This window comes from Orbicella franksi, chromosome 6, assembly GCF_964199315.1.
Source record: "Orbicella franksi chromosome 6, jaOrbFran1.1, whole genome shotgun sequence".
Taxonomy (NCBI): Eukaryota; Metazoa; Cnidaria; class Anthozoa; order Scleractinia; family Merulinidae; genus Orbicella; species Orbicella franksi.
The window spans coordinates 30,475,241-30,496,962 of NC_138150.1; the positions used below are offsets into that span (position 1 = coordinate 30,475,241).

General features: G+C 39.0%; 1 protein-coding gene and 1 pseudogene across 1 annotated transcript; both read right to left on the reverse strand.

Annotated features, from left to right (window-relative positions):
• Nucleotides 1–1,117: 1,117 nt before the first annotated feature.
• Nucleotides 1,118–4,936, reverse strand: LOC145489724 (uncharacterized). Its single transcript, XM_081468753.1, has 5 exons — nucleotides 4,822–4,936; nucleotides 4,519–4,739; nucleotides 3,894–3,969; nucleotides 3,487–3,630; nucleotides 1,118–1,759 (listed from the first exon to the last, which is right to left on the reverse strand). The coding sequence occupies exons 1-5, from the start codon at nucleotides 4,934–4,936 to the stop codon at nucleotides 1,221–1,223; spliced, it is 1,095 nt and encodes a 364-aa protein (XP_081324879.1). The 3' UTR covers nucleotides 1,118–1,220.
• A 4,661-nt stretch (nucleotides 4,937–9,597) lies between these two features.
• On the reverse strand, nucleotides 9,598–19,886 carry LOC145490599 (uncharacterized; annotated as a pseudogene).
• Between the last annotated feature and the right edge of the window lie 1,836 nt (nucleotides 19,887–21,722).

The window sequence follows — 21,722 nt, forward strand, 5'->3', positions numbered from 1 at the left end:
ACTTGAAGTTTTATTAATGAAATTAATCTTCGACGATGAAGCCCCGGGACGGGGGGGGGGGGGGGAATACTCCCAGAAAAATTGGGTGGGGTGTGCGGCCCGCTTCCTAAAACACTTACTCTATTTATGACCAAAATCTGCGATTTTCCCTACTGTATTTATGACCTGACCAAAAGTTCGATACCCTATTTAGGACCTGACTCTTGAATCAACACCCTGGTTTAGACCTGCCTTACAATTAGTTCCCTAGTTCGGAGCGATGTTAACGGCATTGTGAAGAGCTTTAGTTGATGGCCTTATCGATAATGATGAAAAAAGTAATTTCTTATAAAAAGACATACCCATTTCAAGACTAGAGTGCAAACACCATACCCTATTTATTACCAAAATGGCCATGATTGATACTCTATTTGACCATAACAGCTGAAAAACCATATCCTTTGGGGCCGTACATACCTACATAGCTCAGATAAGGGAGTACTACCTCTCCCCCCTTCACTCCCCGGGGATGATACCTGGCGGCATGGAATGTAATGGTTCATTATGGCAGTCAGTTCTAAAGGGAAAAGAAAATCGCCAGTATATCTAAACATGAAAACCTTAAGGCTGTTCACGGGTCCCCACCAGCCTGGAGTAATTTTAAGCCACTGCGTCATTGAAAATATTCGCAAGTGTTGGAACCTTGTTTCTGAGGTTCCAACACTTGCGAATGAAATCACAATAAAATAATGTGGTACTGTTTATTACTTTTAATTTTTGTATTGTTTATTGCGTATTACAATTCACGGCGCTAAAAAAAATTACAGGTAATTTGCATGTAAACCCAAAATGGGGTTTCAGTGAGTGGTCGCCTGGCTTCACCTTTCGACTGAATGTTCACTTGTTACCAGTCACTATAACAACTTACATTACATGGTTATTATAGGTCCAAATGTATCGACAAAAAGGAAAGAAACATCATGAAGCATTTTATTTTATATCATTTCATTTGATGTCATTTTATTGTTAAACTACACATCCCTGATATAATTTTTGATCGTATTTTTATTTTCGATTTCCCGTGTTAAGTTTATCGGACCTTTATAGAAGTTAATTACTATCTAAAACGACCTACGCCCAAATCATACACCCAAAAGCCTTGCCTTACTATTTTATTACTATTTTGGTCTGTATTGAAGATTAGATAAATACGTTTGTCCAGTCATCGGTGTACCAAGGTCTTAACGAACAAAGACTTTCCAGAAATCACCAGAAGACACTCCAGCAATCCCGTCATCGCAATCCCATCTTGGTTCATGTGGAATCAGCACCCAGTGATAAGCAAATACTTGAAAAGCAGGGTAATAGTACAATCTATCTTGATCTCGAGCATGCCCCCATTTGCCAACATTATAGTTCTTACCATTAAATCCCCACTGACCGCAAACTCCTGCTAATCTCGAGTTGTCATTTTGCATTCTAACAAACGAGTAACAGGCATCGGGCTGGATATCCGTCTGACCGCTGAAGTACTGGACTACAGCTTCACCAGTGCTGTTAGCCACCGTTGTCACATGGAACGTACGTCCCTGTTGTTTACTGCAGTGGAATCTCAGTTGATTGAAAGACAGGTGTGTTCTGAGCTCATTCATGGCACTCTTTGTCAGAAAAGTCTGGTTATTGTGATATTTGCTGATTCCTCTGTATGACGTCTCTATTGACAACTGCAGCTGGGAGGATGAGCTGTCAATCACGAAGTAGGAGACAAGAAGCCAGCCTCCTGAAACGAGACAAAGGTGAGTGATCACGTGACCAAACAAAGCAACTGGAGACCATAAATATCGTTTTATCGCGAAAAAAAAACAGACAAGGGTATGCAACATTTCACGTTTTGTTTCAACCTTAAATGTTTCGACACAGGAAAATTGTTAGAAATCAAATTTCTTGCACGTTCATTACCAGCTAATTTTTGTAAGTCAATAAGACCACAGACATATATATGACGCATTCATGCGGGGATCTTGAAAATTTTACCAAATTTTACAGCTTGTTTAGTGTTGTGACAAATTGCATCTAAACGCGAGTTCTTTAAAGAGAAAAGCATCAGATCGTACAAGATGACTTTTTCCTCAGATTAGATTCAACCGACGGTAACTGGCCGAGGAGGAACATGCCGTAGAACTCAATGAATGGAATATTTATCTTGCTGTACTAGGCTGAGTGCTGATCTCTTGCGAATGGACGCAACTCCGTAATAATTCAGCGGGTTTTCAAGAATTTCTAAATGGAATTGAATGAAAGTTTGTTACAGAAATAAGGGGTCTGCGATCGGGAATCACGTTAGAGAGCAACATGGGACGGACCGAAGTGACTTACATCTTAGATTTAAAGCGAATGATACACGGTTCAGCATTTGTTGAGCAACAAATGTTGCAGCTGCTGTTCAACAAATATTAAACAGTGTATCATGTGATATTGAACGTTGAAATATACCCTTTAACATTTTGAAAATCGTTGAACGAAAATAGAGCTTGGCTCTATTCCGTTCAACAAGTGGCCGCTCGTTGAAAGGTTTCAACCAATTGCTTTCGAGTTTGGTGTCACGCGGCTTCATCGAAACATCAACATGGCGGCCGAAGAGTTGGAATCAACTGAGCTCGAATGGAGTTTTGATAACACCAGTCAACTGATCAATCTGTACGAGACTTTTCCGTGCCTGTACGGTATAAGAAATTTCTGTAGCTTGAGATGTCCAAGTTTCTTAGTTCTGCCAACAGGGTGCAACATGCACCGCATATGGTTCTATTTCTTAACCATTCACCCGTCCAAATTTTGCGGTTTTTTCGTCTTTTTTGTCAACGCTTCATAACAACGGCGACAACGCTCGAAGCACAAAGCTACAGTAACATTTGATCGTCCGCCATTGCAACTTCGCGCCAAAATGTGTAGTTGTTGCTCAACAAAAGTTGGATGAGTATTGAACAAGTTGCAACAACGTTTTAACAAGTCTTAACGATGTTCAACATTCGTTGATCAACAAAAGTTGAACGATGTTGAACCGTTAATCATTCGCTTAAGATCCAACGAAAGTGCCAGACCAAATTTGACTGCTTAGTTTATGAGATGCTTTCAATAAAAGACCTAAAGCCAGCTAATGAAAGTTCCCTTTCTGCACCTCAGCTATGAGTTTTTAGTCTATCGACTTCGTGAGTTTGGGAACCATTTTGAATAAACGAAATCCAAGTTCTCTCGCATTTTTACCCAACATTTTCAGTTCGCTTTCATATCCCGGTTTTTCTCTTGTTTTGTCGCTTGGCTACGCTTGGTGAGCCCACAACTACTTTGACAAAGTTATGACGCAATTTATCACTAATGAAAGGACAGACAAATGAAAAGCTGCGGTTAATTTGTTAAGTGCTGCTGGAAACTGGGACCTTTGTGCGCTGTTCCTTGGCTTTTAAAAAGTTTTATTACTAATTTCTCTTGATATCATTATCCTTGACTTACCTCCGTCAGTTGTCATGTCACAGAAGACCTTTAAAGGGTTTCCACTCTTCTCAGGGTCGATCCAGTACTCGCCGTCTCCTTTGGAGTCTCCTGAGTCCCGGATGTCCTTACAGGAATGAGCAGGCTGATTGGCATTCAAACCCTCTGTAGCGACAAGAAACAGAACGTGTATAAGATATAAATTCCAACAGCAAACCGTCTATAAGTGGATACCACTCTTTATGCTCTTGTAAAACACAAAAAGGAAATCATTTTAAAAGTCCGTCAACGTCACGAAATCGACACCGAAATGATAATCCTCTTAAAAACATTGTACAGTGTGCGGACAACTTTTGTGACGCAATTCAAACTGCGCCATCGAATTATATAAAAAAAGAATTGTCGCAAGAAAAATATTCACTACTCACGTTTTTCACAATTTGTGCCCTTGTATCCCGGATGACACTGTCCACGCTGCTCATGGAAAATATCGATGCAAGAGGCCTGGGTTGAGTAAAGGTATGAAATAAACCGTGGAGGTCGATTAATTAAGTAGTTACAACAAGGTTTATTTACATCATAACCGCTTATTTTCCTGTCGCCATATTGTTGTTTTGGTGTTACTAGGAGGGACACCAATATGGAGGCTCCATACTCAGTTCTGTCTTGTCTTCACCGCTTATGGGCGGTTTGCTCTGTCTTGTCAGTCTTGTACTGCAAGGGTTGGTACTCAATAAACATTCCGGCTATATCTATCTGTAAATTTTTACGGAACATTTTGACGAATATCCGAAGAATGGGACAACGCACACATCTAAAACGTTTAATATCGCAATTTTTTGACTTTATCCACTGAACGGTTTTCGATTTGATTTTATATTGCGAGAGTGAAAACGTTCTATATATGGCCACTTGTTGTGACCATACTTTGTGACCATACAAGTCGACCTAGCACTTGTATTATTCTCAAAGACCCCTATAGAACAAGTTACCTCGGGTAAAGTAAACTAATTAAAACTAGAATATGTGAACGTACGGCATTTTTCAACTGACCTGAACAGAGCCATAGTATGTAGACCCTTTCTTCCATTTAAAATCTCCTGGTTTCATCTGTCGGGTTTTGTTGTTTAGCTCACAAATGGGTCGTTGTGCATTGTTGCCATCCAGATGAACATTAACCGACTTGCAACTGTTATTTTCGACGCATTTAAGTTGGCATTTCAACTCATCAGCGACAGCAATCGTTTCCATGGCATGACCAAGTAAGGCATGGTCTATAAGCCGAAGAAAGGAAATCAAAATTCTGTCAGTAGAGGGAATGAAGAGCATCTTTAAAATTTACAGGTGTTCACTTACCAACTTGAGTTTCATAAACGCTTGAGCAAAAGTCTGTGTTTGCTGCCACAAATAAGAATCCCAGGAGAATACTGAGAGCTGCAATGGTCAACTGAAAGAGGCACACACCAGCCATCGGTGAGATCTGCTTTATAGTTCCTCCGGAAGGCCTAGGTGCGCTTCTTTGCAACGCTATTTAACTATCAATACTTAGAACTTTGTCAATTCTGCCGGAACCTTTCAGTCATTTAAAAATTCTATCCAATAACTTCCAAAACAAATTCACCATGAAATCTGTCAAAATAGAAACTAAACAAATCGATAGAAGGTCCTGGTAGGCACAATGCTTTACATAAAAAAAACAAAAAACATCAACAACAACCAAAAAAAAAAACATGGAGGACTCGTCTATCTTGAGTACTTTGCTTCAACCGGACAAAATATCACAATATAGAAGTAAGAGCGCAGTTTAGACTACTATCCCTTCGTAATTACTGATTTCTCATCAGCGTTGCACAAATAGCAAGAGGTATTATTAGATTTAAAACAAAAAACCCATTTCGAATATTGCAATTGCCTGTCATTTCTGCCCCAAAGAAGATGGCATGACGAGAGGAGTCAGGATTTTCTTCTTGATTTCATTTTGAAATTAGAGCAAGTTTTATTCCAAACAAGAAATTATATATAGGCGCTGATCATGAATAAGAGGAATGTGACTGAAAAAGTATGACAGAAAATTATATTCACAGCTTTATTCAAGGTTTTGCTCAGTTATTATATTATTATTACTGGTCCTTCCTGTATTGAAAAAAAGCTTCATTCATTTCTCGCACCACCGAGCATCCAGCAATTAATCGTTGTCAGATAGAAAACCAAGCCAAATAATCACAAGTTTGTTTTAATTAACGTTTTCGATGTATTTGCCTTTAAAGGAGTTCACTGAGAAAACATATGAGCTGTAACTGGTAAGAAGAAAACTTGACTAAACTTCAAGAAGAAACTGCAGTAAGTATTGCAGCTGCAGCAATCAAAAACTTAATTCTTGAAACTTATGCAAAGGTTGCGATATTGTATTATCATCTTTAGAAGCTGAAGCCAATTTTAACACTTTAAATTAGGCAATTCTAACTCAAACCATTTATCCAAACTTCTTGTTTATTCTAAGATTATTAGTTTTCAGGAAGACTTATTCGTTTTGATGTGGTAATTAAAACACTTGCTATATTTCATTATTCTACCCAATGAAACACGGATATTACTTACTTCAGAAACTGGTCCCGGTCGTAATCGTAGGTCTTATACGAACCGAAGTACACTGCCATGTCATTAATTTCTTTCCTGAGCTTGGAGTGTTAATTCTTCCAAGCAACGTGTTAAGTTTGAGAATTTGTAAGTTCAATGTTTTTTTGTTAACTTGGACTAATATTATTTTCCAAGATAATGTTGAAGTGGTGGGGCGATTTCGCCAAAGAGCCACCCCACAGTTACTCGGACAGAACTCATGTCAAAATTGTATTGCTCCATCATCGATGTCAGGACACCATGGCGAAATGGTGCCTGTAGGTGTATTCGCAGCGGATAGGCAGAATCACCATCAACACTCATGGGCTGGCCCGTTGAGGAAAATGCATTCCTTTCCAATTCCCGAAGAAGATTGGAATCTTCTAACATGCTTGCATCGTGTTTTTTTTTTTCCGCTCTGCATACCAAACGGATAATATAAGATTAATAAATTAATTTAATTTTTATTTTTGTGGCATCTTAGTGAACATTGCTTACCAACAGGCCCATACAATGAATGTACCCGTTTATATCCATTGTACACTATCCCTTGTTGCTGGCCAGGGCGAGGAATTGGTCTGACTGCCCCATCAATAAATTAACCCAAAGCAATTGCTGAGAAGAACAACTTTTGCATGGATAACATCTGCATACTCTTGTAGCATTGGCGGACTCAATATATCAAAATTCCTTTGTGAAATTCGATGACTATGACTCAAAAAAATATGATCCATCACTGTATTGGTAATCATACTTATTTCAGGAATTGATCTTGGGGTTAGAACCATGAATCATGTCTTGAACAGCGGCATGGATACGAAGAGCGCTTCAGAAGCATACAAAGCCCTTCAATTCGCTCACAAGTACATTGTTCTTTGAGGACAGCGGATAGTGACTTGTAATTGAAGAACATTTGCCAATTATATAATGTCCTGCTTTCGTACTCTGAACTCCGCTAAACACTCTGATTCGTCCATCGGGTCGAAATTAAACTTTGGATACGAGCTGTAAGGGAAGTCTGGATTCTTGGAACTGTAACTTTCGTACAAAATCAAAAATTCTTCGTCACTGATGCTTTTACTGCCGTCCAAAAAGGGAAGCGAGTTTCTCATTTCACTGAAGGATGACATGCTCCCACACAGCTTATTTTAAAAACAAACAGCGTCGCTTCCGCAGAACTGGTCTAGCTGCTTAACGTTTATATTTTGGCGAGAACGACGTTGTTCTTTTCCCAGGCTCTTTCGGTCGCCGTTGCCTCTAAAACGACCCGTGCTTAAGTTCCCTATTTAGAAACCCGGGGGACGGGGGAACTCCCATATGAAAAGGTCAGGGATGCTCGTCGGAAAATTTGAATTTACTTCCTAAAGGAGACTAATATGGGAGTTGCTCGAGCTTCGTTAGACTCCTAAAAGAAACCACTTGAAACGGAATAGGTTCGATTACTAGCCACTGTTAAAGAAAGGATCCCGCGTACACTTGAAGAACCGACTCGCGTACTCGAGAGATCAGCGGAAACCGAAGGAGAGTGTTTCTTTTATTATTATTTCTTCGAGTGCACCCTAAAGGATACTAGCTTTGACAGCTAAGAATGGTGACGTTTCGCCATCAACACCCTAAGTGAGACCAGAATCCTTGATTTATACCCGAGACGACGAGCATCCTTGACCTTTTCATATAGGAGTCCCCCCGGGCTTCGAATATTACACTGTCCAAGGCCGATTTACAGTCACTTGCACCGTGTCAAGTTAGTTATTCGTGGAATTTCTTTCGCAAGTACTCAAAATAAGCAAGTGCCCATGGTGCCTACAGCGAAAATGCCTCCCAATTTCGAGTTCTTAATAATTACTAAGTAGAATAGACCATATTCGTATTCCCAGGATTGGACTGGAACTAGCTTGCAACTGAGGCTAATGCAGGGAGTCTTTTCAAATGCAAATGACGTTTAACTCTTTTTAATGATATTCCGCAGCATGAACCTCCATTGCAAACTAGTTCTAGTTCAATACCGAGAATACGAATATGACCTATTGCTAAGTACGCAACAGGTCCATTCAGTAATCACATCATATTTGCTAACTATTTGCCTCTTACAGTTTAATTAACATTTGCATCATTTTTGGAAAACTCCTATTTCATGTGCTTTGTCATGTCACCTGCAGGCATGCGGTTTTATCTTTAATAGGTTCAACATTTCCCGTGGCTCGTCTCGTAGTATATACGGGTTATTGACCAAGCTTGCACGGTCAAGATGGCTGGATATTGGCCACGTCCTTTGTTCTTTTTTTTTTTCTTTGCGTGTTTATGGACCGCAGCAGAGTCGATGTCCATAAACAAGCAAAAAAAGTCTAAACGAGGAACACTCTTTTCTTGCGGGACACAGCGGGTAATCCCGAACGGGCAAGGTAACGCCATCTTGCCCGCTCTTGTAGCCAATCACATCGAAGGATTCAGTTCATCTTGTTCTCGCACGGAGCTAGCTATATAATAAAGTGCGTTATTAGTCAAACGTCCTCTTCAATTTGTAACAAATTTTTCTCGCAACGATCAGCTGTATGACGCACGCTTTAGTTTCAACGCGTAACCAGTAATCGCGCTTATGTTATTGAGGTCGTAGCTAGTACCGCGCAAACCGAGGCACTTGGTTCTGTCATTTTATTCATTTTTGTTGCTTATAGTCGTCATAAGAACTCTAAATACCTAGGAGGAGAATTTTGCCACATTACTTAAGTCATAATGTTACGCCTTATTACAACCAATTTTCGCTCCATTATCTGTCAAGTGGCCGCTTACGCGAAGTTAAAAACAAAAGAAAATTTAAAACTGTTAGCTCTACAAGTGGTCGAGGTCACTTACGAGAGGTGGTCTGTTACGAGGTTCCAAATATAATGATTTGACTCGGAAACTTTTGGTATTTTGGAAAACTGGTCGCTGATCACGAGGAGAGGTTATCACGTCTTGAGCGCAAATGACAGTTATGATATTTTCTCATGGTGTATCAGTGTCAAGGAGCGTTTTAAAGTGGACGGGTAAAACGTCCAGGAAAATCCGTCATCGAAAGAGCATCGTGTCGAAAACGCATGCGCATTAGTGTAGACGGGGCCTAAATTTCAGCTCGGAAAGTGCTGTTATTAAACATGTTTACGTGGAACGTTGATTATCACCGCTCTTGAAAATCTAGTTACTGTCTGAAAAGTCTTCTACTACATAATTTGATGGCAGGCGAAAAGAAGGACTCACACAATGAACAGTGCTTATATCTATCTATCTATCTATCTATCTATCTATCTATCTATCTATCTATCTGAAAATTTCGTAATACCGGTACCTGGCACCGACGTACGCGACGGGTTATCACCTTGGGCATTATGTCGCACATAAATAACATTATGCCGGCTGCCACTGAATGTTTGCTTTTAAGTTAAAATTTCTGTACAGTTAGTTCTGTAAATATATTTATTCATAGATGAACAAACGTATTTTGCGGTTAGGTAGACGTATAATAAGTTTACCATTGTCCTAACGAACAAAGATTTTTCAGAAATCACCAAAGGACACTCCAATTCCCTCGTCATCACATTCCCATCTTGACTGAGCTGGATCCAAGAGCCAGTGATAAAACGATCTAACAAAAGCAGGAGCATGGTACAATCTGTCTTCATCTGTTGCGGAGCCCCATTTGCCAACTTCATACATAGCACCATCAAATCCCCACTCATCGCAAACTCCTGCCAATCCCGAGTTGTCATTCTCCATTCTAGAAGACAAGCCACAGTCACAGTCACACACGGTCACGTGGAACGTACGTCCCTGTTGTTTATTGCAGTGGAATCTCAGTTGACTGAAAGACAGGTGTGTTCTGAGCTGATTCATGACACTCTTGGTCAGAAACGTCTGTTTGTTATGGTAACTGCTGATTCCGCGGTATGGCGTCTGCACTGACAATTGTGGGGACGAAGGACTGTCAATCACAACGTTGGAGACAAGAAGCCAGCCTCCTGAAATCAGGTAAAGTTTTGCAATCACGTGATCAACGACTAGCACCACCTTACTCAAGACGAAAGATGACGGATGGAGGGTTCCTTCTCAAAATCATCAAGTTCAAAAAAAAAAAGAAAGAAAGAAAGAAAATCATGACCATGACTGTGTGTGGATATCTGACATTAATGAGCAGAGATTTTTACGATTTTATTTCTCCATTTCTCCTTAGTTTTAGTTTCGATTGAAAAGATAGATCAAACACGCAACTCGACCGTGTTTGACCACATTTCTAAACACCTCGAAGTTCGTAAAAGTACCTCGCTACGCGTCGTATTTTCAACTTCTTTTCGTTGCCTGGAATTGTGGTCAAACACAGTCTTTCGCGTTTGATTTATTACTTGAAGTACGTTGAAACATCAGTGACGTCTGCGATAGTCTTTAGTGTTCAAATAACAGATTATACCATTTTTATTCATTAATTTTATAGAACCGTCAAACTTTACCTCCGTCGGTGGTCATGTCACAGTAGAGCTTTAAAGAGTTTCCACTCTTTTCAGGGTCGATCCAGTACTCCCCGTCTCCTCTGGAGTCTCCTAAGTCCCGGATGTCCTGGCATGAGTGACCAGCCTGATGGGAATACAAGCCTCTGATAGCTTCAAAACAAAATATGATATGATCACGAATCGTTGAAATAGAAAGTGCTTTAAAATGTAAAGAGCTAAATATAAAATTCCGATCTCTACGCTCGAGTATTTTTATGTACGTTTTTAGCAAGACTTGTAATAATGCCGGTTATTTTTTTAGGAAAACACCGAGTATAATGAAAAAATGCAAAGGTAAAATGTGAAGATCAAAATCCGATCTTTAGACATCAGTATCTTTATCTTTTAACGCGACTCCTTCTTGTAATTCTGTCCATTTTTCAGAAAAGCATCTGAATTGATTGAAACTATGTAAAATGTAAAGGAACAAAACGGACCTCTACGTACTGCTATTTTTTTTTATTTAATAGGACTCATTGCGTTTGGTCTGAAAATTTTGACCGAGGTCAGTAATCGGGTATGTATTTACTTCATGTATGTACAGGTATGTATTCAATTCCTCTAGTTATTGAGTACCTTCCGGGCGATTAAGAGCCAGTATCAGTAAAAATCAGATATGATCGTGAAAATCGCGGACACAGTCTAGAAATCGATTTCGCTCATACTTTCCATATTGACAGGCCCTTATGCCAAAGTAAACAAAGCAAAGTTAGTTTGTTCTAACACTCATTTTTTTTTTGTTTTTCATAGTAATTGAATAAAAACCGTTGAGTCCGGGCCGAGCCAAATTTCGATATTCGCACTATCAAAATTCTGTCATGTCCATCAGCGTAAGTCCAAAATTATCTGTGACTTTTCCTTTGCGATAACATTATAGTTAGGGCCCTGACCTATTCATTGACGACATGAGAAGCAGATATTCTCTAGTTATAAATATTTTATGATTTTTTTTGTCTCGAAGACACCTTGCGGCTGTATTTTGATAGCTTTGTGGTACCCTAAAACAACAGCCAAAAACCCTGGTCGGTACCCGGAGAAAAATCCAATAACTATATTGCAGATACAGTTTAAGGATAGACGTTCACAGATATACCTGCAATTTTTTTAGATACCTTTTAGTTTTGCGGTTACCCTTGTTTGAATTTTGCTTATTTTCGAGATCATTTGCTGTAGCCTTCATGTTGAAGTTACAACTAAGCTGACCATGAAGAAACAATTGATCGCATGCCGAAAAGTACCTTAGAAAGTAAAATGTGACAAGCTAAATTGAGATGAGACTTGGTTTCTGTCAGAAAATTAATTAAATCAAAGGTAGAATCTAACAGATTTTTGCTTGTATACATGAGAACTGTCAATTTGTTTACGCAAGTATTGCATGAAGTGTGAAACAACCTGTGTAAATATATGTATCCGCCGGCGGACTGTCTGCACGCTTCTCCAAAGATCAGTATCACTGTCAAGTCGAATATTCCTTTTTATTATATGGAGAAGAGTGTTTTACTGGGAACTAAACCACTCGTAGATTCCATACGCCACTTCATCCGGGACCCGAGTGGCGTATTTTCCGTATGTCACCTTTGTGAGTGTCGTATCGTTCAATGACTTCACGATTCCCGCCTTTTGCTTTTGTTGAATTGGTTTCTCCACATAATAAAAAGAACATTACACGTTGGCTCGAAGATATGAATTTTATGTTCCCAATATCAAGATATTGTTCTTGCCACTCGAACATAAAATTCATATCTTCTCGCCACCTTGTAATATCCTCTATATATTTAACCCCTATTTATACTTTAAAAAGCAGGGTATATCCAAGTTTGCAGTATTAATTTAGTTATATCTGCAACGTTTATCTGAAAGTACTCGTATACTAGATTCCTACTCTAGTAACAGTATTTTGGACTGACCTGCTTGCATGACACTGTGAAACGTAAATGATAAATTTCCTTTGAGAACGTTTATATAAAGCTCTCTTAACATTGCGTAATTAAAACAACAAAACTTTGTCAAACATGGCTTGTACTTTCTCACGTTTGGTCAGATGAGTATGTGGACCACATCCACGATAAAAGATTCAATCTTGTCCGGTATTGCCATATGCATGTTCGGGGTGTCTTGCAGCAAGAATATCAGGGAAAATCGCTGAAGTTTAGTGGATGTGGAACCGAAATTGAGCTTATTTTAACGAGGCGTGCCTGTTTCTAAACACCAACAAAAATCCAGAATATGACCATATTGTTTTAAGAGAGATTAAGAGAGATTAATAGAGATCAAGAGAGATCAAGAGAGATCAAGAGAGATCAAGAGAGATCAAGAGAGATCAAGAGAGATTTGTATATTGCGGTGGAATTAACTAGCCGCCCAACCATCCGGGTGGTGTCCCACTTATATAGCGAAAGAACAAAAGGCTTCGTTGTGAACCAATGAGAAAGCACTGACGTCATAGCCAAACCGGACAAACGAGTTTCTGACACCGGCTGGATTTGATTATTCAAAATGGCGGACATACCTTTATTTATGGCTATAATATGCTAATTTGCAAAACATTCTTTATATGCACGTTTATGTTCTGTAACGGCTTTGTAATTTATGCTATACATGCAGTTATATATTAAAATACGCGTTCACCTTGGGTATCTTGAGTTACAGTAGCGAGATTAAGCCTTGTTTGATGAGTTCTCTCGATCTGCCATCTAATATTACACGTTGTAGCGAAAGGGTAGTTCAAATTCGTCGACAACGTCTGCTGTCTACCAATGCCTACTAGCGAAAACAACTTACGGTGCCTTGCCGCCTAAAGCATCACAATTTTCAATGTTATTCCACCAGATATCATTTTCTCTGCAGCATTTAGATTTGAGGTCAATTAAGTGGCGAGGTCCTCTGGAAGCAATGAAAAGAGAAAGCACTGTAATAATTACTTGGTTTGGAGCGGGAAGTCCAGAGTATCAACTCTCCATGTTCAAGGACGTTATTGATGACGATGGCCTTTAAGTGTTCAAAGCCTTAAGCTATACTGAAGAAGAAGATGCAAACGATTGCCGTGTCAGTAATGGGGAAGATGAAAAGGTATTGCATCGGCGAAGCAACGTAAACGAGATTATTTCAGCAGGAGGGAAAAACTTCCTACCGAAACACTCGACAACTTAATCGCTGAATTAAAAAGAACCTTAGCAAAGAGCTGCAATTTATGTGATTTTTTACGGTTTTTACACGATACTCTCATCTGCGTTCGATTGTTCTTGGGATATAACATGAGCAAAGCACCAAGCAGCCACTTAGAATGACAGACCCCACGTTAAACAAGTGTATCGACCTTCCAGCATCCGAGATGTAAATATAGGGATCTTATCAATGACGACGGTGACGCCGAGGACAACCCCTTGTAAAATTGAATTTGCCCAGGATGCCTATGGCTCCAAAACCTCGCTCAGGTTAAACATGTAATGACGGCATTTAATTCTAAATGGAAATACGAAAAATTAGCAGTTGGACTCATCATTCGCGGTCATTTTGCGGTGTTGTTTTGCAGAGAACGGCTATGAAATGTACAAAGGTTTACAGAACACACTTGTACGGCCATTGTTTTGCTCATTAAACCTTTTGTTTGGCGGTTCTCATTGACATCGTGGCTTGCTACAGACTCCGTCCACACTACGCCGGAGGAATTTAATTAACAAATAAAGAAGCCCCGACTGTGCTCTGTTCTGTTGTAAAGCACGCAGGAAGCGGTAGAGCACGAAAGAAGTGTAGGGGAAAACACGAGACGTAGTCGAGTGTTTTTCCCTACTTCTTGAGTGCTCTACCGCTTCCTAAGTGCTTTACAACGGAACAGAGCACAGTCGAGGCTTCTTTATTTGTTTTATGATAAAGAATCAGATAATTTCCCCACGCATTCGGCTGAATTTTCAAACCAAACTTTATTTTCCAAACGAGCAAAAGTGGCGTCAGCCGTGCACTGTTCTCTGATAAAGCACGCTAAAATAAGCCAATCACAATCCTTGTTAGAATTGTTCAAATAATTTGATTGGCTAACGAAGTGACAGCTGTCAATCACAAACTGGACTTTAGCTAAGCTTTCAGTTTCGAGAAGTTTGAGCGGCTTTCGAGAGAAGAACGATGCCTTCAAAGTTCGCTTTTAAGTTAATTTTTAAATACGGATCTCAAGGCAGGTAAAGGTTTATAGTCCAGAGGAATCCGGCCGTATTGTGGCCCATGAAAACGAGCACTTTTCCAGTGGAAATTACGAAACGCGGAGCTCAAAGCTTGTGGATGAAAATGCGAAATGCCGGGTTGAATTTGAAAGGAGCCACAGTTATTTACGGCTTGTAGCCGCATGCAGCAAGATTGCCCGAACTAGCGTAAAAGTTAGAAAGACTTAACGGCTCCCACTGGTTCTACTTCGAGCACAGAAGAGAATATCAGAACAAGTTTTGCACTGACCACTCGTCGGTTTACTTCGCTGAGATGACTGGAGAACGAGCGTTACTACACTGCATGTAAGTGTTGTTTGAGCAAATGAGCATTTTTAATTGTAAATTTACAAAAATAAAACCTCTCATCATAAACAGAGACAGTTCAATTGTTTTCTGTCGTTGTTTTACTTCTTAGTATAATTTCTGCCTTCGTAACAAAATTAATGTCTTTATCGAAGCACTGTTTAGGTTGAGAATTTGTGTATTTCGCTACAGCTGTACATGTTTTGTCGGCGGGAATCTAGCAAAACTTGTTATTTTAGTACAGTTTTAACACTACTGTTGCTAACAATGGTCTCTGTGAGCCATATTTACTGCAGAAAAATAGCTCGCTTCCAGTGCGTTTGTCTGAGTCACAGGGGATGTTTAATTTGGGTCAAATTTGTCAAAATTCCGAAGCAAAAATTTGGAAGCCAACTTACCGTCATCAACCCGTGCTCTGTTCTCTGATAAAGCACGCTCTTTCAGCCAATCAGAGCGCGCGTTATATGGAAACTTTATTATAACAAAGCATACATCCTTATTTCTACAGTTAGGCCTACGGTCCAGGGTAATCCGTCACGAGAACAGAGCTTTTCGAAAACGCTCTTCAAACCGGAGGAATTTGAAAACGGCTGCTTTGAGTTGTCGTGTGGACGGAAAACATTTTAAAACGAACGCGATAGGATCAGGAGAACCACTTGATTTCCCTGGCCGAGATTTCCTAAAACAAAAATATAAAACGACTGATTCTTGCGTTTTTGAATTGCTCCGGTGTAGTGTGACGGCCGGGCCTGAGCCTCCTAGGTTCCTAATGAAGTCAATAATCAGACGTCGTTCTTCAATGAGTCCGAAGTGAAAAAATTCGGAGGTTCCGCGCAAAGGAGAAATGTTCCATAAACAAAATAAATGTTTAGTCGTGGAACTCTTTAAGGACCTCGATCAAGTTTAATATTCTTTATATATGTCACTAGCATTATCACGAAGGCTGACCCGGCGGCTAAATATAGTTTTACGTTACTTACGGATTTATCAGAAAGAACCTGCATCGTCGCCCAGAACACATTTAAGAAAAACTATTGTTATTTATTAGTAAGAGACCACCTGTGTGGGATTCACATACCCAAAAGGAAATTCATGACATTCAGATCTTGGGTCTACAATTTATCATCGAATACGGGGGTATGTGATTCGCATACCTAAAACGAAATTCATAACATCCAGATCTAAGGTGTACAACGACAAGCCGCTCGTTTTGTTAAACATTTTTATTATGGAATAGCAGGGTATGTGACCAGTCTCTTCGATGAGCTAATAATGATAACGCATCTCATTAATTAAATCGGTTCTGCAGCCATTTCTCATTAAATCAGCTGTAATCAGCTCATGTGGAACCAAACCGGCTATTCACTTGATACATACTACTTCTACGACGGTCGCTACATGTAGCAAGCAGTGTTCGTTAGATTTAGATTAATTAAGATTACAGAAAATGGATATCGGAGGATGTGCTCTAGTTGACAATTAAATTATGAGCTCGAGATTTCTATGAGGTGATAGTTGATGAGGCCGAAGGCCGAATCGGTTATCACCTCATAGAAATCGAGAGCGAATAATCTAATTGTTTTAGTAGAATTCTTTCTAAAATTTACTTTAAATAACGGTTTCCAATTATTCCTTGACGTATTAACTTTGCTCCTGAAAAAGATTGCTTGGATTGAATTGTCATTTAAAATTGAGTTGTGTGCGCCCGCGCATCAGTTTTTTTTTCAATAATTTCAACTTTTTTAAAAGTCAAGAAACTGTTAATGTCCTTCGTTTAGATTTCTCAGGAATTTAATGATCCATTTGCATCACAATTTTCCTCCAAAACTTTGGAAAAACGAAAAAAAACCTCGCCATTGATGGGACGACCTCTAGCCACTGCACACTACGGAAATGACTGATGGTGTTCAATGGCTCAGCCTATCCGATTCCAGCACTTGCATTAGTATACTAATAGAATTCTACTAATGACGGTTATAACTTATTTCTTCCGTAATCCTTAGAGATCAGGTGCTTTTCCCTTGTCTACTCTCAGAGGGTTCACACGTACTTTATCGCGCTCTGCTATTCTGTGTTTTAGTCGTTTTCAATTCGTTAAAAATGGTTCTTGCAAACGAGAATTCATCATCAGTTGTTTCTTTGGCTAGTCGACTCAACTACTTACCAATGGACAAAGCATGGGCGAAATTGAATTCTGAGCCATGTCCACGATTTCTTTGATCCATAATGATATAAACTCTTCAGTTGCTATTAGTCTTGTATTGAATACTTTTTACTTGTAAGATCGAAAAAATTCTCACTTTTGTATTCAGCTGGTGCTTTGATTGCCTGATTTGAACTTTATTTTGCCAACGTTTTATTTACCTTTTTTCTCTTTGTCTTTGGGCTCATCGAAGTAGGACTTTTAGCGGAAACAAGCCAGGTGATTTTGTTTTGCTGTTGTCATTGCTGCTGTAGTTGTTGTTGTTGTTGTTGTTGTTGTTGTGGGCAACTTTCACACGGCGAATGTAATGGTCAATATGGGAAATTAATACGGAAAATGTAGACTGCATAACTGTCTCGGATTCTCCCAATCCTCCTCACCTTACCCCCCGTCCTCGTTTTAAGATGAAGTAAAGTAACAGTCCTTTATCACTTAAATATTACAGTACTGTTATTATCACTACTCACGTTTTTCACATCGTTTCCCCTTGTATCCCGGATGACATTGTCCATTCTTTGTTCGTTCCTCCAGCTATAATAATAATAATAATAATAATAATAATAATAATAATATTTAGTGAGGGAATCCAACTCGCCAAAGGCGGTTTTCAGTGGAGCCCTCCTAAATAAAAATCACCTAAAAATGACATAAATAAGAATTACCTAATAAATTACTATAAGCTAAAATAAATAAGAGTAAAAAGAGTTCGTATTAGTTAAAAAGTTAAAATTCTAAAGATTAAAATTAGCTAAAATCATTCAAAAAAGTTTTCAGTTTTGCTTTAAAAATAGATAAAACACGTGTGCCTTTTAATTCACGCGGGACGCTGTTCCAGTCCTTCGCTGCTTGATAAATGAACATTTGCTTGCCCCAGTTAGTGCGAGGGAGGGGCAAACGAAGATCGTTCAATTGTCTCGTATTATGCGAGTGAACAGCTTGATTTCTAATGAAACTGAAGTCAAAATCTGCTGACCCAATTAAGCACTTATGAATTGCGGTGCAACGATGAAAAAATCGCCTTAAAGCAAGTGGCTTGAAATCAAGGCTTTTCAAGGCTTGAGTTGACGAGCTTCGGATTGGAAGGCCCAACAGTACTTTAGCAGCATTATTGTGAAGTACCTGCAGTTCTGACATTATGGTGAGATTGTTCTTGTCTCCCCAAACGAGGTCTCCATAATCAAAGAGTGGTAGGATTAAGGTGTTGTATAGGGTGACCCTGGTCACGGGAAACATCGATGCAAGCAGCTCACGGGAAACATCGATGCAAGAGGCCTGGGTCGCGTAAAAGATATCCAAATTAGCTATCTGATCTGTCTTCAGTAATAATATAAAAATTGTCCCCGCCAACAATACATAAACAACACCGTTTGTTTTTGGCCAAGTGAGAAGTTTATTTCCACATCTGTAGACGCGAGATAAATCATGGAACATAAAAACTGAGAAATAAACCTCTCTGCCAACTACCCTGTCGCTAAGAAATGCAGAAAAACTGGGGGAATGGGATAAAAACTACACGAGGTATAAAAACGATGTGACCACTAGGAGAGTGATAGAATCTGGAATACAATACGAAAAACGCTCAAAATAAGTAACGCCAGTCAATAGAGGGTGTGTCACGAGCGGTTGCCAATTAATCCCTTTGAGCGGAGGCGCCCAAAAGAAGACAATTATAATTGTCCAAACGGACGATCTTTCTTACATTACTCCCAAGCCAAAGAGTCAGTGTAGAGATGACTTACGAACAGTAAAAATATTCAATGCATTTTTACTCAAATATCTCATTAGATGTGTTGCTACATGTCTCTACTGTAAATCTGATTATGTTCTGGGCACATCAAGGGGATAATCCTCTAGTTTTCTTTTTCTCTACCCATCTTTGTCTTTTTTTTTTTATTAATACTGAACAAGATACCAGATATTAGTAGCACCCAACTAGTGGACTAATGTAAATCCTGCATTTTGATTGGCTACGCTACTAGAGGACTATTAATAATAGTCATCGAGTGGCGAAATTGGCGCAATCGAGCGTGACGCTTTTTTTCGTTTTATTCCCAAATAAACATTTCTTCAACTTGCATTTGCTAACTTTATTATTGCCTTTTCTGTCCCACTAGTTTTCTGTCCCACTTCGCCCTCAAGTGCCACGGGTCTATAGCCCATTCGGCTTCGCCTCATGGGCTATTGATCCGTAGCCCTTGCGTGCTACGGGTCTAATTGTTAATTATCCTTCCTATGCTCATCTGTCGTTTCATCGTGCAACATTCTTGGTGAAAAAGCTCAATTGTCCTGAATTAGAAAGCTAATTTACCTGGATAGAGCCTTGGTATATAGATCTGGTTTCATCTGTCGGGTTTTGTTGTTTAGCTCACAAATGCGTCGTCGTGCATTGTTGCCATCTGGATGAACATTAACCGACTTGCAGCTGTTATTTGAGATGCATTTAAGCTGACACTCAAACTCATCAACAACGGTAACCGTGTCCATGGCGTGACCAAGTAAGGCATGGTTTGAAATGAAAAAGAAAATGAATATTTTGTCATTGAATATTTTGTTATTTACTTCACCGAAAAGTTTGTCAAACATTCTAATTTATAATTAATAGGAATGCAAGCAAGCTGTAGCCTTTGAGTGATTTTTTAATTTTACCTTTTTACTTCAAAACAAATTTCACCATGGAAATTAGTCAAAGCAGTAAGCTAATTACATAGTTTTAATGGGCATACCTACAGCAAGTGACTGGAGGCTATTCCAAGTTGTCAAAATAAAGTATAATGTTGAGGGTCGCAAAGTTCAACTGAGTCAGCCATAAACTGCTTCTTTGCGTCAGTGTTTGCCCGTTCTCGTTAATGGTTTGATAACCACATAGGCAAAAAAAAACGTCAGTTTCGCTTTTCGGAACAGATAAGAAAAAAGACAAATATCTGAGCATATTTTCGCGCCAAATGGAGGTTTCTGTTTACATCTCTTTTTGAATATACAAATATTAGAAATGGCTTAACAGAAGCTTTGTTATTCTCCTCTCATCTGTAATTTATTTAAACAAAACCAACTTCTTTAATTAATTTATATTCCACGACATACATAATCATCGTGTTTTCACTTACAATGGGAGCTTTTGAAGAAAGAAACACATCAATCGAATTCATGTAGCCTACTGGTGTTTAATCTCTAATAAGGGAAACTGCGTTTAGTGACAAAAGCCGCATTGCAATGACACTTTAGGGTGCGAAATGTGAATTTAAACTCAACCATTTGAATCTAGTGGTGGTCTCAAAGGCGTTGCGAATTAAATGTACCTCAAAATATCATGGAAACAAACAATATCACATGAACGAGAGAAGGGCAAATTTCTATATTTTTTTCTTTTTTTTTTTTCTTTTTCTTTCTTTTTTTTTTTTTTTTTTATTGTTCGATTTCAACAAATACATTTGGGGTGCAAACTGCTAATTTGAACTCGACCATTATTTGTAACAAGTAGTGGTTTCAAAGCCGCTGTAAATTAAAGGTAACTCAAAACCTCATGAAACCAAACGGAATCAAAATTAATGAACCTGAACAAGATAAGAGAAAACGTTTTAATGTTTTTTGCCAACTTTCAACCAAGTCTAGCAAGTGATAATTAGTCATGATACAGTGATAATCCGCAATGCTGCACCTCTCTCCTGTTAAGGATCATGTTGAGAGTCGCAATAGACAACTGAGTCAGGCATAAACTAGCCATCTATAAAATTTGTTGTAGCGAGTGCTTACTTCTTCGCGTCAGTATTTGTCCGTTCCCAGAGCTTATTATAAGCAAAACAGGCCTTCAGGATCCTATCAGTAATTCCCAAAAGTGCACGTGATTAACACAAAATTTCACTTCTGACATCAACAATTAAAATGGGACGATTGCAACGCATCCTTGACAGGTGTGAATCGTAAATACTTTTTTGACATATTTTAAAATTCTCAGAAACGATATTAGAAGAAAGGGTGGAAATAATGTTAAGGAATTTTTACATTACAGACTTGGAACTTGCACCGTCCTCAATGGTTTAATTACTACAAAAGGCTTTAAAGAAAAACATGAGTTTCCTCGAGCTCAGCTCTCAGAAACCTTTACGCTTCTTGGAACAGATTATATCCAAGGACAAATATTCAAGCATAATTTATTTTCGAGTCAAATAGAGACTTTTGCTTACATATCCCTGGTTATCTTACTTTTTGAAGATGGCTTACCAACGTTTTTTTTTTTTTTTTTAACCCAACTGTGTTATATTCCAGGACGGAAACGTCATTGTGTTTTCCCTTACAATGGGAGCTTTTGGAGATCAAATACATATTGCCTATGATGTTTAATGTTTATTAGGCGTTTCATGACAAAAGCTAACATTTCACCGACACTTTGGGGAGCGAAATGTTAATTTAAACTTTATCATT